The 15,752-nt window shown below is 46.2% G+C and overlaps 1 protein-coding gene across 14 annotated transcripts in view; it reads right to left on the bottom strand.

Annotated features, from left to right (window-relative positions):
- Positions 1–15,408, bottom strand: part of MECOM (MDS1 and EVI1 complex locus) — a 591,497-nt gene extending 576,089 nt beyond the window's left edge. For 10 of the 14 annotated variants that reach the window (XM_070072544.2, XM_089330972.1, XM_070072546.2 and 7 more), the window contains exon 1: positions 14,982–15,397. In XM_070072544.2, the coding sequence (XP_069928645.1) occupies positions 14,982–15,018 (37 nt within the window). In that variant the 5' untranslated portion in view covers positions 15,019–15,397. Of the gene's footprint in view, positions 1–14,981 lie in introns of all 14 variants that reach the window. The other 4 variants (XM_070072545.2, XM_089330973.1, XM_070072547.2 and 1 more) reach the window with 1 other exon arrangement.
- Positions 15,409–15,752: the final 344 nt, after the last annotated feature.

The following is a 15,752-nucleotide window of genomic DNA, read 5'->3' as shown; positions in this document are numbered from 1 at the left end:
AAGGGCAGGAAACATACTTTATTTCTTTGTATGCACAGTGCCTAACACAGTGCTTGGTTTGGGCTATTTAACATATATTCAATACGTATTTGTTCAACTGGACTGAATTATGGGAGAAGAAATTTAACATGCTATTCTGATACTGCTACTAACCCAGTGTCTGTAGATCAAACATAAAAATCCCACTTCTTACATCTATCTATAAAGGAAAACACAAATATCTTTACCCTGGTTCCTAGGTTTTGGAGTCAGTTAAATGCAGATATTGGCTGGCACTGCGGCTCACTAGGCTAATCCTCTGCCCTATGGCGCCGGCACACTGGGTTCTAGTCCCGGTCAGGGCGCCGGATTCTGTCCCGGTTGCCCCTCTTCCAGGCCAGCTCTCTGCTGTGGCCCGGGAGTGCAGTGGAGGATGGCCCAAGTCCTTGGGCCCTGCACCCACATGGGAGACCAGGAGAAGTACCTGGCTCCTGCCATCAGATCAGCGCGGTACGCAGGCCGCAGCACGCCGGCCGCGGCAGCCATTGGAGGGTGAACCAACAGCAAAAAGGAAGACCTTTCTCTCTGTCTCTCTCTTTCACTGTCCACTCTGCCTGTCAAAAAAAATGCAGATATGATATCCATAAATATATAATAACCAGAATACACTCAACAAAGCTGAAATCAATGTTGTTAATAATCTTTATCCCTTATCTGTTTCCGTCCAAAGACAAAGTACGAGGCACATGAATATGCCCACCATACTCTGAGCTTGGATGTGTGACACTTCCAACATTTAGTAAACATTCTTCTCATTTAGCTCTCTGCTCACATGTCACCTTCTCAAAAAGATCTTCTCCAATCTTCACTCATTCTTCTACAACAAGGTCAGTGGGGATTCTCTATATGTTCATACCACAAAGGAATATCTGGTAGTATATGACCCTAATCTCTTGTCTCCTCTGGAATGAGAGTTCCCGGGGGGGGGGGGGGGGGCAGCCTTGTCACTGCTGCTTTCTGTTGATACATATTTATAGGCACTCAATAAACAGTTGTTGGATGGATGATACTCATAAAGGGCTTGACTTTTATAAAGATTTATTTATTATTGAAAGGGAGAGTTCCAGAGAGAGGAGAGAGAGAAAGACAGAGAGAGATCTTCTATCAACTGGTTCACTCCCCAAATGGCCACAACAGCCAAGGTTGGACCAGGCTGAAGCCTGGAAGTTTCATCTGGATCTTTCACATGGTGCAAGGGCCCAAGAACTTGGCCATCTTCCACTCTTTCCCAGGTGCATTAGCAGGGAGTTGGATCAGAAACAGAGCAACCAGAACTCAAATCAGCACTCTTATGGGATACTAGCAACACAGACAGCAGCCTAACCTGCTGCAATACAATTCTGGCTGCTTGGTTTTGTTTTCAAGTTTTTTATTTTTGGGGGTTTTGTTGTTGTTATTGCTATTGCTATTGTTTTCTTTTTGAGAGAGAGATAGACCCCATCTATTGGTTCACTCTCCCAAATGCCTGCAAAAGCCAGAAATCAGGCCTTCAATCCAGGTCTCCCATTTGGGAGGCACAAACCTGATTACTTGGCCATCACTGCTGCCTCCCAGAGTATGTATTATCAGGAAGCTGGAATCAGGAATGGAGCCAGGAATCAAACCTAGGTACTCTAATGCGGGTCAAGGGCATCCTAAACACTAAGCTAACAGCCTACTCCCCTGTTTTTAAGTATCTTGAATGAAAACCATAGCAGCAGTAACATGCAAAGAACTCAGTGAGGCAGCAAAGACCCCCACATCTGACAGGTACTGAAGAAGTGAAGTATGATGTTATTTGCAGATGGAAGACACTAAATTCATAGAATGGCACTGAAGCAAATGTGTAGCTTCACAATGTTAACAAAAAATCTGGAGAACAAAATAGTTGGAGAAGAAGTAAACAAAGGATCCAACATTCCAAATCCCAGAGATATTTGGCAGTCATTGACAACCAGCCACAGGTACATGGTCACCTTTGTCTCTATTAATAAACCATTGTAAATGTCTTTCAAATACTGATGTTCACTACATTTGGGAGATGGCTGTTTCTAGGATTTTGTTCATCCTGCCTTATCTATATTAGGCACTCTATAACTGCTGACTCAATATGACCTAGGTTAAAATATACTTTGAAAAATGTAAATAGAATAATGCCCCCATAGAAAACCTTTATGCATCCACAGAAAAGATACAAACATAGAACAAATACTGTACTCTAAGGAATCAATACTGCAAGGTAAATTAATTCTTAAGAATATTTATATGATTAAATTTTAATTCCATGAATGTTACCTTTTAAATCCAATCTAAAATGTCTAGTGCATTTTTAATCTAATATAATCCAATGAGCTATAATAAGCAAAGTAGTACCCAGTAGAACCAAAACCCATTTTTGTAACCTTCTGTGTAAAGGAATGGGCTGAACTAATTTTTTCTGAATTTCTTATATTTAATAAACAATATCATTGCCAAAGAAAACCACTTTTCAGAAGTCTCTCTATCCTGGTTTATAACTTATAATCAAAAACTGGAATTTTGCATCTGATGGGCTTTAGTGTGTAACATTATACTGTCATATTTTTTATGCTATAGTTAAAAGTAAGAGATAGTTTCCATTATAAAAATTTTCCCATAGTCTGGTTACCCAGTGAAAAACATTTTCCTATAAAAATTGTCTTTCCAGTTCCTACATTAGAAATTATGTGGGTTTTTTACAGAACATCAAAAACATTTAGATTAATGTCAAATAACCTTCTGCATTCATCTAGTTGCATCAATTGGCTTAAGATATATGCACAACGTAGGGCAGTATCATAATAATATACCACACAAGTGAGGAAATATCTTTAAAAGGAAAAACAAACAAACAAACAAACAAAAAACCTTGAGACTTGAAATGCTAACAACTTATCCTTCTCCACTTGGGGCTATCTGGATTGATTTCAGCTACAGCCTGTTCCAAGCATCAGAAGAAAATGGAAACGGGGCATGAATATGAGGTCTAGAACAGTCCAGTGAGCTTGAAATACCACAGATAGATCTCCGTGGCTCTTACAAAGATGTACCTTGGCTCTGGACTTAGACCATTGATCCTCCAGCGGGTAGAGATGCCTAGAAATCTGATCTGTCCTGACAGGCTGAGGCAACCCACTGTGACCTCCCCAGAGCCCTGCTGTGCCCGTGTCTCAGAGGCCAGCACACTTCACCCTGAACTGTGAGCTTCCTTTAATTGTAGACTTCACTTTCATTTTCCCTTAGAGTCCTGGTTTGAGGAATTTCTCTGTCTGTTCTTTTCTGAAAACTGGAAACTACCCAAATGTCAACTATAGGGGACGGGCTCAGAAAAATGTGTTACATCTACACAATGGGAGATCTGCTGCCTTTAAACAGAATATGTTAGATTGATAAGTACTGGCAAGAGGAAAATGTCTGAGGTATATTATTAAGTTTTAAAGAAGAAAAAGCAAGTTACTGGAGAACATAATAAATCTATAGGCACGTAGACGCTAACACAGTAGGGTACTTCAAAATGTCTGTGGAAAAACTGAACTGGAAGATAAGTTCATTTGGAGAAAAAAAATTCTTGAAATCCATGCATAGCTCTTTCACAGTACACATATTTGCATGAACTTCTCAAAGACCATTTGTACGGATGGATTTCAATTGTTTTGCATCAAAATAAACTTATCTTTCAATTCCATTTTCCACAAACATTTGGAAGTATCCTGGTATGTACAGAGAAGAAACCTGTATGAGTTTAGACTAAAGGATGAACAATGCTCATCTGCAGGCAGAGCATGACAAAGGAATGAAAACTTTCATTTTCTGTATGATACATTCTGGTAGCTTTAATTATTTATTGTGCATAAATTTTGTAATCAGAAAAAATATGTTTCTAAGGTAATGAGAAAAGATTGATAAGGACATTAAGATGTTACATAATAAATATACTAGGGTGAATCAAGTCCAAACACATGAGTAAGTCATATCTCTGACTGAAATTCAGAAGTCTAAGAACTGCTGAAATTATATGAAAATTCCTATCATGTGAGCATTTTCTGGAAAGAGACTCCCAACCTTTCTTCAGATTCTCACAGGGGTCTGGAACCTAAAATAAGTTCACAAATCATGACCCTAGCTGAATCTGAGATAATTACTCCATCCCTTTGCTCATTTCTTACAAAACACTTTATTACTAATTAATTTCATAGCTCCTGCCAACGGTAAAGTCTACAATCAGTACTGAAGCACAATAGTCATGGTTCTCAGCCCCTACTCTCATTTCAAGGGGCTCCCATTGACTTAAGAGCAGTCCTAAGAACAGAACAAAAAGTCACACCTGGCTGGTCTTGGTGAAAGAAAAGTCTTAACCTAACAGACACTGAAACCCTGAAATCATCTGGAACTTGTGGACACTTGTGCAAGGCACAATCCTATTTGCTCCATAGGGGTGACAGGTTTGTGAAATGGGGAAGAAGTTAAAGGAAAGAAGGGTGAGGGAGAGAGACATGTCATGTTTGCATTTGAATTTAGAGGACAGAGTTAAGGGAGAGTTAATTTAATCAGTGACACAAGATTCAATACAATATCATTTGTCAACCTTAAATAGTTTGACTCTAACTATAAATGTGCATTAATATACACCACAAAATTCTGTTGCTGTCTTCTATATTAATACTATCTCAACTGAGTTTAGGATTTATGTAAAAACTTGGCTTCTGATGACTTTTGTAAGCTGAATATCCCCAAATCCCTGAAGAGTTACATGAGTCCACAAACTATTTCACCATCTCTTTCCTGACTCCACTGACATTCTCCAGAAACAGATCCAGTACTGAGCTTAAGATCAAGTGTAGATCAATAACAATTTGTGATTTAAGTCAGGATCCATGGTTTATACCTGCACTGGCAAAACGAAGAACATTATTGGTGAAAATTAGGAATAATACTTTACTTTCCAAATGTGCTTTCCAGGTGGTTTATCACTGTCAAAATAGGCCAATTGTGGATTTAGTATGCAATTAAAGTGTCAGATATCCCAGGGTTCTGGTGCTGACATTACCTAACTGTGCAGGTTTTATAGGCAAAGAAATTGAAGAATCCACCAAAGACCATCGATAACCACCATCACCTAGCTGTGTTATCTGCCATGTGCACAGCAGAATACTAGGCACTGTGCAAAACAGAAGTGGGCTCTGCAGGATTGTTACAGCTTTGCCAGAAAAATAAGATATAGACCATAAAAGCAAGAAGGTATCATAAAATGCCAAAATGATGAGAGGAAACGATAGTTCCATACTGTTGGGATGAAGTGACACCAAGAAGTCCTATCTCTAGGTATAATCAGGAGTGATTGTGAAGAAGTAAGGACTTAAAGGAATTCTTAAAGAACTTGTTAGATTTTAACAATCAGAGTACAGCATGGATAGAGTTACAGACTATGGTAACACCATGACCAAAGGTCACAACGTGGAAACATAAAGGTAGGCTGGCACGCGAGTGAGAGGAGCAGAATGAGTAAACAGGTAAGGCTGATAGAACATGTCTTGAATAGGGAGACAAAGAAGCCTGAAATGTGAATGAAATAATAAGGAACATGTGTTGTGCTCTTATTTTACACATAGTTAAGGCACTCTAAGTGTATCAGTTAATCAAATCCTCACATGCGATGTCTCCAGTCCATGAGAACAGAAATCGAAGCACAGAAAAGTTAAACGGATTGCCTTTATTCCCAGCTAGCAGTAAGTAGTAGAACCAAGATTTGAACCCAAGCACATCTAACTCAGCACCTAGGCTCAGGGTCATCACAGTCCTCTGACTCAAGAGTGGGAGGCCCCCAATAGCCCCGCTAAGGAATTTGGGTTTCAACATCAGGAGTGTAACTTGGGAGTCAAGTATCTGACAGTCCAGTGATATATTTGGAAGCAGGGTAATCACTACTCAAAATCTTCCACTGAAACACCACACTAGCTGATGCTTTTCTTAACAATGTTAACTGGTAGTGGCAAGGATTCATCAACAAGGCCTTTGACTATAGTACTGATTTAGTACTATAAAGTGTTTAGTGCAGCTTTTATTGGGAGATTCCATTGTATTATATCACCATAACTTACCCTTTTAGTTCTTAGGACTTAATTTTATCTGTTACTCACCTTCGATCTCTGCTAGAAATACAACTAGTGATAATAAATAGAGAAAGGTGTGTTTATTTTCAAACTGAACATATAAAGCCTTATAAGAAAAGTCATCCTTGTCTAATAATACATCCATCGCTTAAAAACTAATTTGTCCATCTTAGGTTCAGGTTTTAAAAATCAGCTGGGCAGATGTTCAGGAGGTGACATCTGGATCCTCCTGGGAGGACAGAGGCAAATTCTTCCTCTGAATACCCACAGTAGCCAAATGACTTCTACCACTATAGAAAACCACAGACGACTGTCTCCTAATGATTTAATGCCCAGGCCCTAGCCCACAAATCAAAGAATTGGCTTGAGTGAGAAATAAGAGAGAATGGTGGACAGTGGCTACAAGAGGAGGAGGGGATGTTTCAGTTTATTTTCTTAAGCCAATTAATGATGAAGCAGCATGGATGGAGAGAAAGACACAACATGGCCATGAAAGACTCTTTTTCCAGATAAATGGCCAGATATCAGATTCTGTGGTAAGCACTTCCACCTATCAAAACATACACACATACACACATGCAAACACACACATTAACTTTGGGATGGGGAGGAAGATACAGATCTTGAAAATACAAGGTAATATTCAGGAAACCTTATGGATATCGTAGACACTGCAACTTTTAAGAAGTTTTGGAAATAAGTTAATCCAGACATTGAAAACCCGTGATCCACAAACTACATTGCATTCAGAGGTGTTTGGTTGGGGCTGCAGGATTTTTAAAAACGGAGTCAGCATTTTAAAGTAGAGAAAATTCACATAAAAAGTTCTGGGCCCTCTCATCCAAAGGGTGGCAGTGGCCTGCAGCAGAGTAGCAAGCAACTGCCACCTTCAGAGGAGCTTTGAACTGCCACTTTGCTGCAGTGCCCGCCTCTCCCTGCTGTTCTGGAATACAAAAACTGGGTGTGGAGGAATTAAATAAAAACAGGAGAGGGCTTAGCGCTTACACCACTTGCCTCACTCATTTAGTGTACCTGAAAATCTCTACAGGCACCGCAGTTGACAAGTTCTGCTCGGTACCATCTCCTCATTTAGAGAGAAGCATCTCAGCCAGGATAGTGAAGTACCTTACAAGTTCATTCCATGAAAAGTTAACATTTTCATACAGGAGGGATTTGAGTCTAATAACTGGGGAGTATGCACAACTAAATTTTAGGCTGTGTGGCTATACAGTATCAATACCTATGAAGCAAGTTAAAATCTCTTATTTAGATATTGTCCCTTTATAAACAGGTTAATTTTAGGTCTGACTTCCCTGCATTCTGAAGGCATAATTTATTGAGAAGTCATGCAAAATGCCTACTATAGACATACAAAATCTTCTACCAAAAAAAAAAAAATAGAACAGGAGAGGGGAAACGATGTTTCCTCTTCAAAAAAATTTAACTGATAAATCAAAAGGGAAGTGACTAAGATTTATTGAGTGATTGCATGTGACTTAGTTGCTTTGCACACATTTCCCAGATTAACCCTAACAGCAACCCAGGGAGGAAAGTATTATTACTTCCAGTTCACAAGCAGAGATATAGAGGCTCCGAGGCATTCAATAACTTGAAGATGACCTGGCTATTTAATCAGGGATCACACCCAGACTCAAATGCCAACGTGCATGTTTGTAACATTCACGAGAGCAGGGAACGTGGCTTGTCCATGCTTAGCACACAGAAGGAGTTCATTAATATTTGTTTCACAAGCCTGCCCATTGCCAAAGCCCCAGCCACTGCTACCTACGAAGAGTTCCCTAAAAGTCATCATTTGAACAACACTGACATACAAAGTCAATTCCTTTAGGCAGGTTCTCAAACAACGTTAAGGAGGCTGTGGTTCTTCCTGTTAAATAGTCAATGACCCCTACTCAGGCATTTATTCACAGCATTAATAAAATCTCTTTTCTAAATAGATTTCTCCTGTAGAATCATTATACATTAGTAGCAAAGGACTGCCTGATAGACAAGCCAAAACATGCTTGCTAATGAGTAAGAATAATATCAAAAATCAAAATAAGAAGTAATTCAAGAATGACCACTTTTGAAGAGTCCAGAACTTGATTAAAAATTCACTTGCCTTTTGTTTTTGTATAATGAACCAGATATTTAACGACAAAACAGTTTTTACAATAATGCAGAAGAGTACGGTTCCAAGTAAAACACTCCCCCTCCCCATTTTAATCACGGCTATTATTTCTGAAAATGAAAATGGCTGAGGTCATTGTAATCTATTTTAGGGTTTGCATGAGTTGGTGGTATTTTTTTCTTGGCTTTGTGCTATCCACATTACCAGCACAATGTTATGGGTTTTGCTTTGTGCCCTTTCAAATCCCATTCGTTTTAATAATACACTTTGTACATATAAATTAGAGTAAATTCCACTTTCTTTCCTAACTCCAGATGGGGTCCACACTTTCATAGAACTAGAACTTGTCTTTTTGTAAATTAAGTAGGTATTTCTTAGAATGACTGTTCCTTATCTGCATAAAAACACAAAACTTCAAATGTTGAGAAATTAATGAAACCATAGGCCTCATGGTTTTTTAACAAACTGAAATATGAGAATAATATCTGTGTATATCCTCCTTCCAAATTACAGATAAAGACACAGATACAGAAAAGAGAATATGCCCAGAAACTAAACTCCATCTGGACAGAGTTCTATACCTGTCCATACCTACGGGACCAGGCAGTTGTCTGTATACAGATGCCCATTTAGGACACACCAGTGAGGCTCTCTGGCCCCTGTAAGACTCAAGCAGACAAAATCATCAACTATCTAAAGACCCTCAAATTGGAGTCAAGCACCCATTTCGACGTGATTAATATTTCACTGACTTTCTGAACTTGGCTTAGTTTTTCAGTATAATTCATTATCAGGTCACACAGAATAGCCCAAGATCCCTCTAAATAGCTCCTACCCAGCCACACGTGAGAATGACTCTGCAATACATACATTTTGTGGAGATCTGGCTACTAAAATGCCTTCAGCTCTGTTTGTTTGCTTATTAAAAAAAAAAAATCAACTTGCAAGGCCAATGTAATAAGATGCTATAGCTTTTATGAGAGAGGTGAAATAATTTTAAACACAGACACACAATGAGTTTATTTATTTAGAAACTTGTTAAATAGAGTCTGGGAATTCAAATATTCAATGTTGACATTGTACAGAACTGGCGAGGAGCCAGAACCCAGTCTCCAGAGGGACCCATTGGACAAGGAATTCAGGCCTTTCTCTCCTCCCACTTGAGCTAAATAGGTAGAAGCCATTAGTTATACCCACAGCAATATCTGACCCACACTCAAATACGCTGCCCCAGCCAGGGCACTTCAAAGGAGGGTAAGTGTGTTTAGCTTTTTAGTGCTGAACTAGAGCAGTATGTCACACTTTTGAAAGAGTTTTGTAAACAGTTTCTTCCCTGTATAGACACATCTCTGAAGTTTCTTGTATGGCATGTAAGCAAAGGTAATTAACAAGGATTACACTTTTTTTTCACTTACTAGGGGTGGGGTGGGGGTGTCCATAGCAATCTGCATGCAAACCAGGAGTGGGCAGGAGGGCCACACCGCTACTGTCTCCAGGACTCCCTGGCTTGTTTGCGGTGGCTGTGTTTGTCCCTTTTTATCCTCCTTCTCTCACTAGTTCTCACTACACAACCAATTTCCTTGCGAATCCCTGGTAGATTCGAAGGCCAGAAGAGTGGGAAGGGGGAAATCTAATTTTAGAAAGAGGATCATGGCTAATGGAGTGGGGAAGCCAAAAGGGAACTAATGATTCATTCTGGGCCGCCCAGGAGAAAAGCAAAGCAGACCCCACAGACCATTTTGGAAAATGCCTAGAAGGCAGCTTCCAGCCGAGGAAGGGTTAACCACCACTCTAGAAAAATAAGCCTAGCACCAATACACCGTGACAGCCCCCTGGAAGCCCCCCACCCCTGGCCTAGGCGAGGGAAGGGGCCTGCCCTGCGGGAGAGAGTTCCCGAACCCAGTACATGTGAGTGTGTGAGCATATGTGTGCTTGTGTTTACAATGTCAGCGCACACCCGGCTCCGGGGAAGGAGCGCGCCAAGCACACCCTTGAGGTTGCAGAGGAAGACTTCAGGCCAAAGCTTGGAGCCCAGGGGCTGCGCAGCAGGGCGGGGAGGGGGAGAATATGAAGGGGACCCCCAGAGTAAGCACCGCCTCCCTCCTCCATGGGGACCCAGCCCCATCTCTGTGCCCATCGGGGGCCACAGCACCAGGCTGTTTTGAGTAGTTGGACGGGAGGTCTGCTGGACTCTTAGGAACAGGGCTCTGCTAGGCACTGGGGGACCTTGAGAATGGGAGCAGAGCTGGTGGCCAGAAGGTGCCAAGTCAAGTTTGCCCACCTCATGGCCCGCCTCCAGCTGAGACAAAGATGAGGGAGGTGGAGGCAAGAAAGGGCGGTCAGCCAGGCCTCCGGGCAGCAACTACTTTCAGCTCTGCGTCTCTCCTCGCCTGCCGGCCGGCCGGGAACACAAAACCAGGCGTCCCCAGCCGTGGCCTTCCTGCCCCAGGTCGCGACTGCAACCTCGAATAACCTGGCCCTGACTTTTCAAAAAGAAATAAACCCTCAACTAGTAACAGCTTCAAAGAGAAACTGCTTACAGACCCAAGTCCCACCTTCAACTTCAAATCAGAAGAAAGAAACCAAAAACGTCGTGGGACGACGTGTTAACTGCTATTCTAGAAGCCTCGGCAGAGGAGGCCGGTCCCGAGGCGCCTCGAGAGGCCTTGGCAGAGAAAGCGGAGAGCCGGGCTCCCGGGTATCAGAACTCACGCACTCCTACACACACGCGCGCGCTCCTAAGCACCCTCACGCGCGCCCCCTCGCCCAGACGTGCGCCCCCTCCCCCCAGTCACTGCTAAACAAAAACCTGGGGGACAGACTTCTTTCCAGCCTTCCAGCGCCAGCAGCTAATGACGCCGTCCTCTTCCACAGTGCTGGGGATGAGGAGGGAATGAGAAGCGTAATTAACCTTCCCCTAAACACAGATTTTTCTTTTTCTTTCTGGTTTTTTTTTTTTTTTTTTTTTTTTTTTTTTGGCGAAACACATCAAAATGCTGCAGGAAGATTGGGCTCCAAGTGCCAAACGCAATAAAGAAGCCCTAAGCCGGGGTAATGGTCGAGTAATGGCAAATAAAGCACCTTCCTAGAAGGGGGCTCGGCCTCCGCAGAGAGAATGTTTTTTCCTCCTCCAAAGCAGCCTGAAATAAACAAATACACGTATATTTGCAAACAAATCTCTGTTTGAATCTGGGTTTCTTGGATGAAGGAAGACCCAAGTGGGCGGGTGTTCAGAAGAAGCCTGAGCCCCCGCTTCTTAGCTGCCAGGCTGCGGAGGTGAGCAGTCTTAGGGCGGTAGACAGGCCGGCTTCTACCTTTCCTACTTCAGCAGAGATTAAGTGCAGAAGTAACAAGTGCCTCCCGCCTCGCAGTGCTGCTAATCACACAGCCTTCTGCGTCTTTACGAGACTTCAGGGGGGCCAGTAGCTCAGGGGGTTTACTCCGTGCAACTCGTCCATTTCGGTGATTGAAATCCTGCCGGCTGTCACTTGGGGGAAAGGGGGGTGCCCGGGGCCATGGGGTGTCAGGCTCTGGACCGGCTGGGCAGACCCAACCTCACTTCCCTCCCAACCATTTAGGAGAGTTGCAACTGGCATTTCTGGCACGGCCCAGGTGCTGCTCTAGCCGCCCAAAAAAAAAAAAAAAACGGCTGCGAAGCCTCTGGCGCTGCCAGAGTCGCCTGGGCTTTTGGTTTTCTTTTCTTAAAGATGGAAATAAAACCCAGGGGCTTTAGATAGTAGAAAGGTGGACCTACTTGCTTTTCTCTCCTTTATCTTTTTAGCTAAAATTTTAAGTCTCCCTCCCCAAATGATTGACAACGAATTTATCGGTTTCGACTGTTGTGTAAAACATGAGCCGGACAAGTTGGCCACTGACTTGTGCCGCCTTTCTCGGCGTCACTTTAGTAGGCATTTTCAGGGTCTGTGGTCTCTGGTCTTGGTCCATGGGTTCCTGCACCTGAACTAAGACCAACTCAAGACTTGCAGCCGCCAAAGAAATTCACGAGAACAGACCAAAAGAACAACAAGCCATCGAGAAAACAATTATTTCTATGTGATTTGCTTTCACTGTAATGTTCACTTGTGCCACAATACAGGTATCTACGTTTTTTAAAGGATGGTCACACTGTCTCTTCCCAACCCAGAAAGAAAAAGAAGCCGTGCGCAGAAAGAACAGCGAAGTTTTCGTTGGACTTTTGCACTGCAGGGGTCACCAACCACCTCCGCCACGCGCTAAGCTGGGGGAAGGAAATAGCGATTTAAAATACAAAAAAATCCGTAGTTTTCATACGATTTCCTTTATTGCCCAGATTGTCACAGAAAAATTGCCCAAAGCTGCGCTTCTGAGAACGGCAGCGGCGGCGACAGCAACAGCTGGAGCCGTGCAAGTGGGAATCTGAGGCTTAGCTAGGAAAGTTGTTGAGAGTTGGGATCCACTCTGAGAACGCGGCCGCGGTATCCTTAGAGACGGCGCAGACTGAGAAAGGGGTCTCCCACCGGTTGAATGACAAGTACCGCCGGATCGGAAACGAGGGGGTTGAGGGGCCTGTACATGCGGGAATATTTTTAATGCAGCAGCGCACAGTTTGCTTGGCAATCAACGGTTGAAAACATTGCTCAAGAAAAGTCGCAGGTTTTGTGTTCTGCTTTCACTTCGCTGGGTACCCGGCCACGAGACGCGGTGCCTGGGGCGTCCAGCTCCGGACTTGGGCACGGCAGACACAGGCTCTCCGCGCCCCACCATTCTCATTCTCTCTCTCTCTCTCTCTCTCTCTCTCCCTTAAACCGTCGTCGGTGGGAACCCGAGCCCTCAAGCCTCTGGGCGTCTGTACACTTAGTCCCTCTCAGCGGAAAATTAAGACAACGGCCTCATTTAAAAGCAAACGGGAAAAACAGTTGCACTGGCGCGCTTTGACGCTGTCGCACCGAAGTGAAATAAACAAGACCCAAAAGAGAAACAGATGGGCGCCTGACCCATTGAGACTCAGTTAGGTGGACCCCTGAGGCTCGGAGGAAAGGAAACGCACTGCGGAGTGCGGGAGTGCTTGGGTGAGGACTGTCCGAGGCGCCGGAAAGGAAGGGCTCCTAGGATGACAGCATCACGCCCGGCACCCGCCGACTCCCACCGCCCGCCACGCCGAGCCCGCCGAGGGGCGGCCACCGCCTGGGGGGGGGCGTGCAGCGCCTGCCAAACCTGGTTCTAAACGGCCAGGGACGGGGAAGGGGGGCCTGGGGACCTCGCTGAGGAAATGCAACCCCCTCCCCAATCTCTCATTTCTGGTCTCTGGTCTACCAGCAAAGCGCGTACAGTTCTGTTTCCACCAAGTGCAAATGTGAGGAGGACCAGGGACGGCCTGGTCTCCCTGGGAGCAGCTCCAGCCCCGCGTGCCGACGCTGCTGAGGGCGCCGCGGGCTGCTCCAGGGCTCGGCGCCACGAGTCCCCTTAGATTGGGGGTAGAAGCATTTGGACAAACCCACCCGTGTTGCCTACACAACACGCCGTGTCGGATGGTGTCGGCTCGGCAGGCCACGCCGGGACAGTCACCCAATACTTTGGCTGGAAGAGTGAGGAATGAGGGTCCCACGGCCCCCAGCCCCAAAGCCAAGCGGCCTCGTCCCGCGTGACTAAGGCTGCAACGCACTGGGCAGGCAGGGGGCGCCGGGGAGGGTTCCTGACCCGGGACCCGGGCTGCACCCAGCAGAGCGAGAGGTTCAACCGCACCCCCTCCGCGACCCAACGTTCGGGCAGCTCGCCCCCTGGGGGTCGCTCGGCGCCCCGCCAGCCCCTGGTTCGCGGTTCGGAGAGCGCCCTCTCGCCCTCCCAACTCCTCGGCAACCGCTGGCCGCGCGCCCTCCATTCCCGGCTCTCCACGCGCTTTCAGGGCCTCCTCGCGGCCCACCTGCCAGTGGCTCTGAGGAGTCGGGAGTTCGGCTGTGGTGGTACCCCTCACCCCGCGACTCAGCCCCCCCCCACCTTTGTCTCCCCCACTCCCTGCCCGGGTCCTCCCGCCGCGCCGCGCGCGCCGGCCAGCATGGCCGAGCGCACAGCGCCCACTACTGCAGCCGCGGCTCGGCGCAGCCCGCCCGCCAGCCCGCCCGCGCAACTTCCAGCGGCCGCCTCGCAACTTTTCCCAACTCCACCAGTGCCGCCCGCCGCCGCCGCCGCCACTGTGGCTCCCTCACAGCCGGCCACCCATCCCAAGCCCCAGAAACGAACGAAGGCTCGGGAAGGCTCCCTTCGCCTGCCCGCCCCCCACCCCCGCTCCCCCTCCCACCCCCGGGACCAGCTGGTTGGCCAGAGGCGACTCTCCCCCGCCTGGGGGGAAGGGGAGGGGAGGGGGAGACTCTCCTAGCCTCTTCCCCCCCCCCCACCCCACCCCTTCGCGCTCACTCTCGCGCGCTCTCCTCCTCCCACCCCCGTCTTGGCCGCCCCCACCCCCACCCCCACCCCGGGGTTGCCACAGCTGGTCGGTGCGCGGGGCTGAGGGCTGCCGGGGCTCCTCCGGCGCCTAGACCAGCAGCGCGAGCGCGGACGACCGGGCTCGGAAGCTGGAACCGGCAGGTTGCTGGGGCTGCGCTGCGCCTGCCCTCCTCCCGGGCCCCGGCGCAAGAGGCAGCCCGCGCTCCCTCCCGGAGCGCTGGAGACAGATATGCAAGATGGCAGAGGAGGGGGAAAAGCCAATAGAAAAGGGATATTGCACCTACTTGTGGCCAGTTTCCTTGCCCTGCCTTTGGATCTCATGCTGTGCCCAGTCCTGCAGCCGCTGGTGTGTGGTTGGGGTTTTTTTTTCTTGGATCTTTTCCTTCTTTTTCTCTCCCTCTCGCTCCCTCCCTCTCTCTCTCTTTCTCTCTCTCTCTCCCCCTCTCTCCCTCCCTCTCCCTCTCTCTCTCTCTCTCTCTCTCTCTCACACACACACACACACACTTTCTTCCACACACTCTCTTTCTCTCTTTCCCTCACTCTCCCTCCCTCTCTCCCTTTCTCTCAATCCACACTCGCTATCTCTCCAGCATTGTCAGTTTGGACACCTTCGCACATGCGCGCTAGACGCCCCTCCAACATCTCAGCGCCGCCAAAAAAAGTTTGGAGCGATTTATCACTTTGATTTGGAGATCTTGTCAGATGGCAATCGCCGAGGAGGCGGAGAAAGCGAGCTGCGGGGAGGGCGGCGGGGGGCGGGGAACGAGCGGGGAGCCGAGGGGAGCAGACACCTCGCCCAAAAAAAAAAAAAAAAGAATGAAAAGACTTGAGTAGAGGGTTTATTCCGTGTTGGAATTTTATTAAGCCCGTGTTATAATTATTATTGTTGTTTTTCTCATATAAATTACAGACATTTTTCTTTATCATCCATGAGGAAAGCAAAAAGTGGAGGGGGGAAAAAAACTTTAAAAAAAAAAAAAAAAACTCTTTCCCCTACTTCGGAACTAGGAAAAGGCTGGATCTTCGGCAAATGACCCAGGGGAAACTGAGAACCA

The sequence above is a fragment of the Oryctolagus cuniculus genome, chromosome 4, assembly GCF_051225735.1.
Source record: "Oryctolagus cuniculus isolate XC-2025 breed Fujian yellow rabbit chromosome 4, ASM5122573v1, whole genome shotgun sequence".
NCBI lineage: Eukaryota > Metazoa > Chordata > Mammalia > Lagomorpha > Leporidae > Oryctolagus > Oryctolagus cuniculus.
Note: the sequence above shows the minus strand (reverse complement) of the source record. Positions and strands in the feature narration are given on the sequence as shown.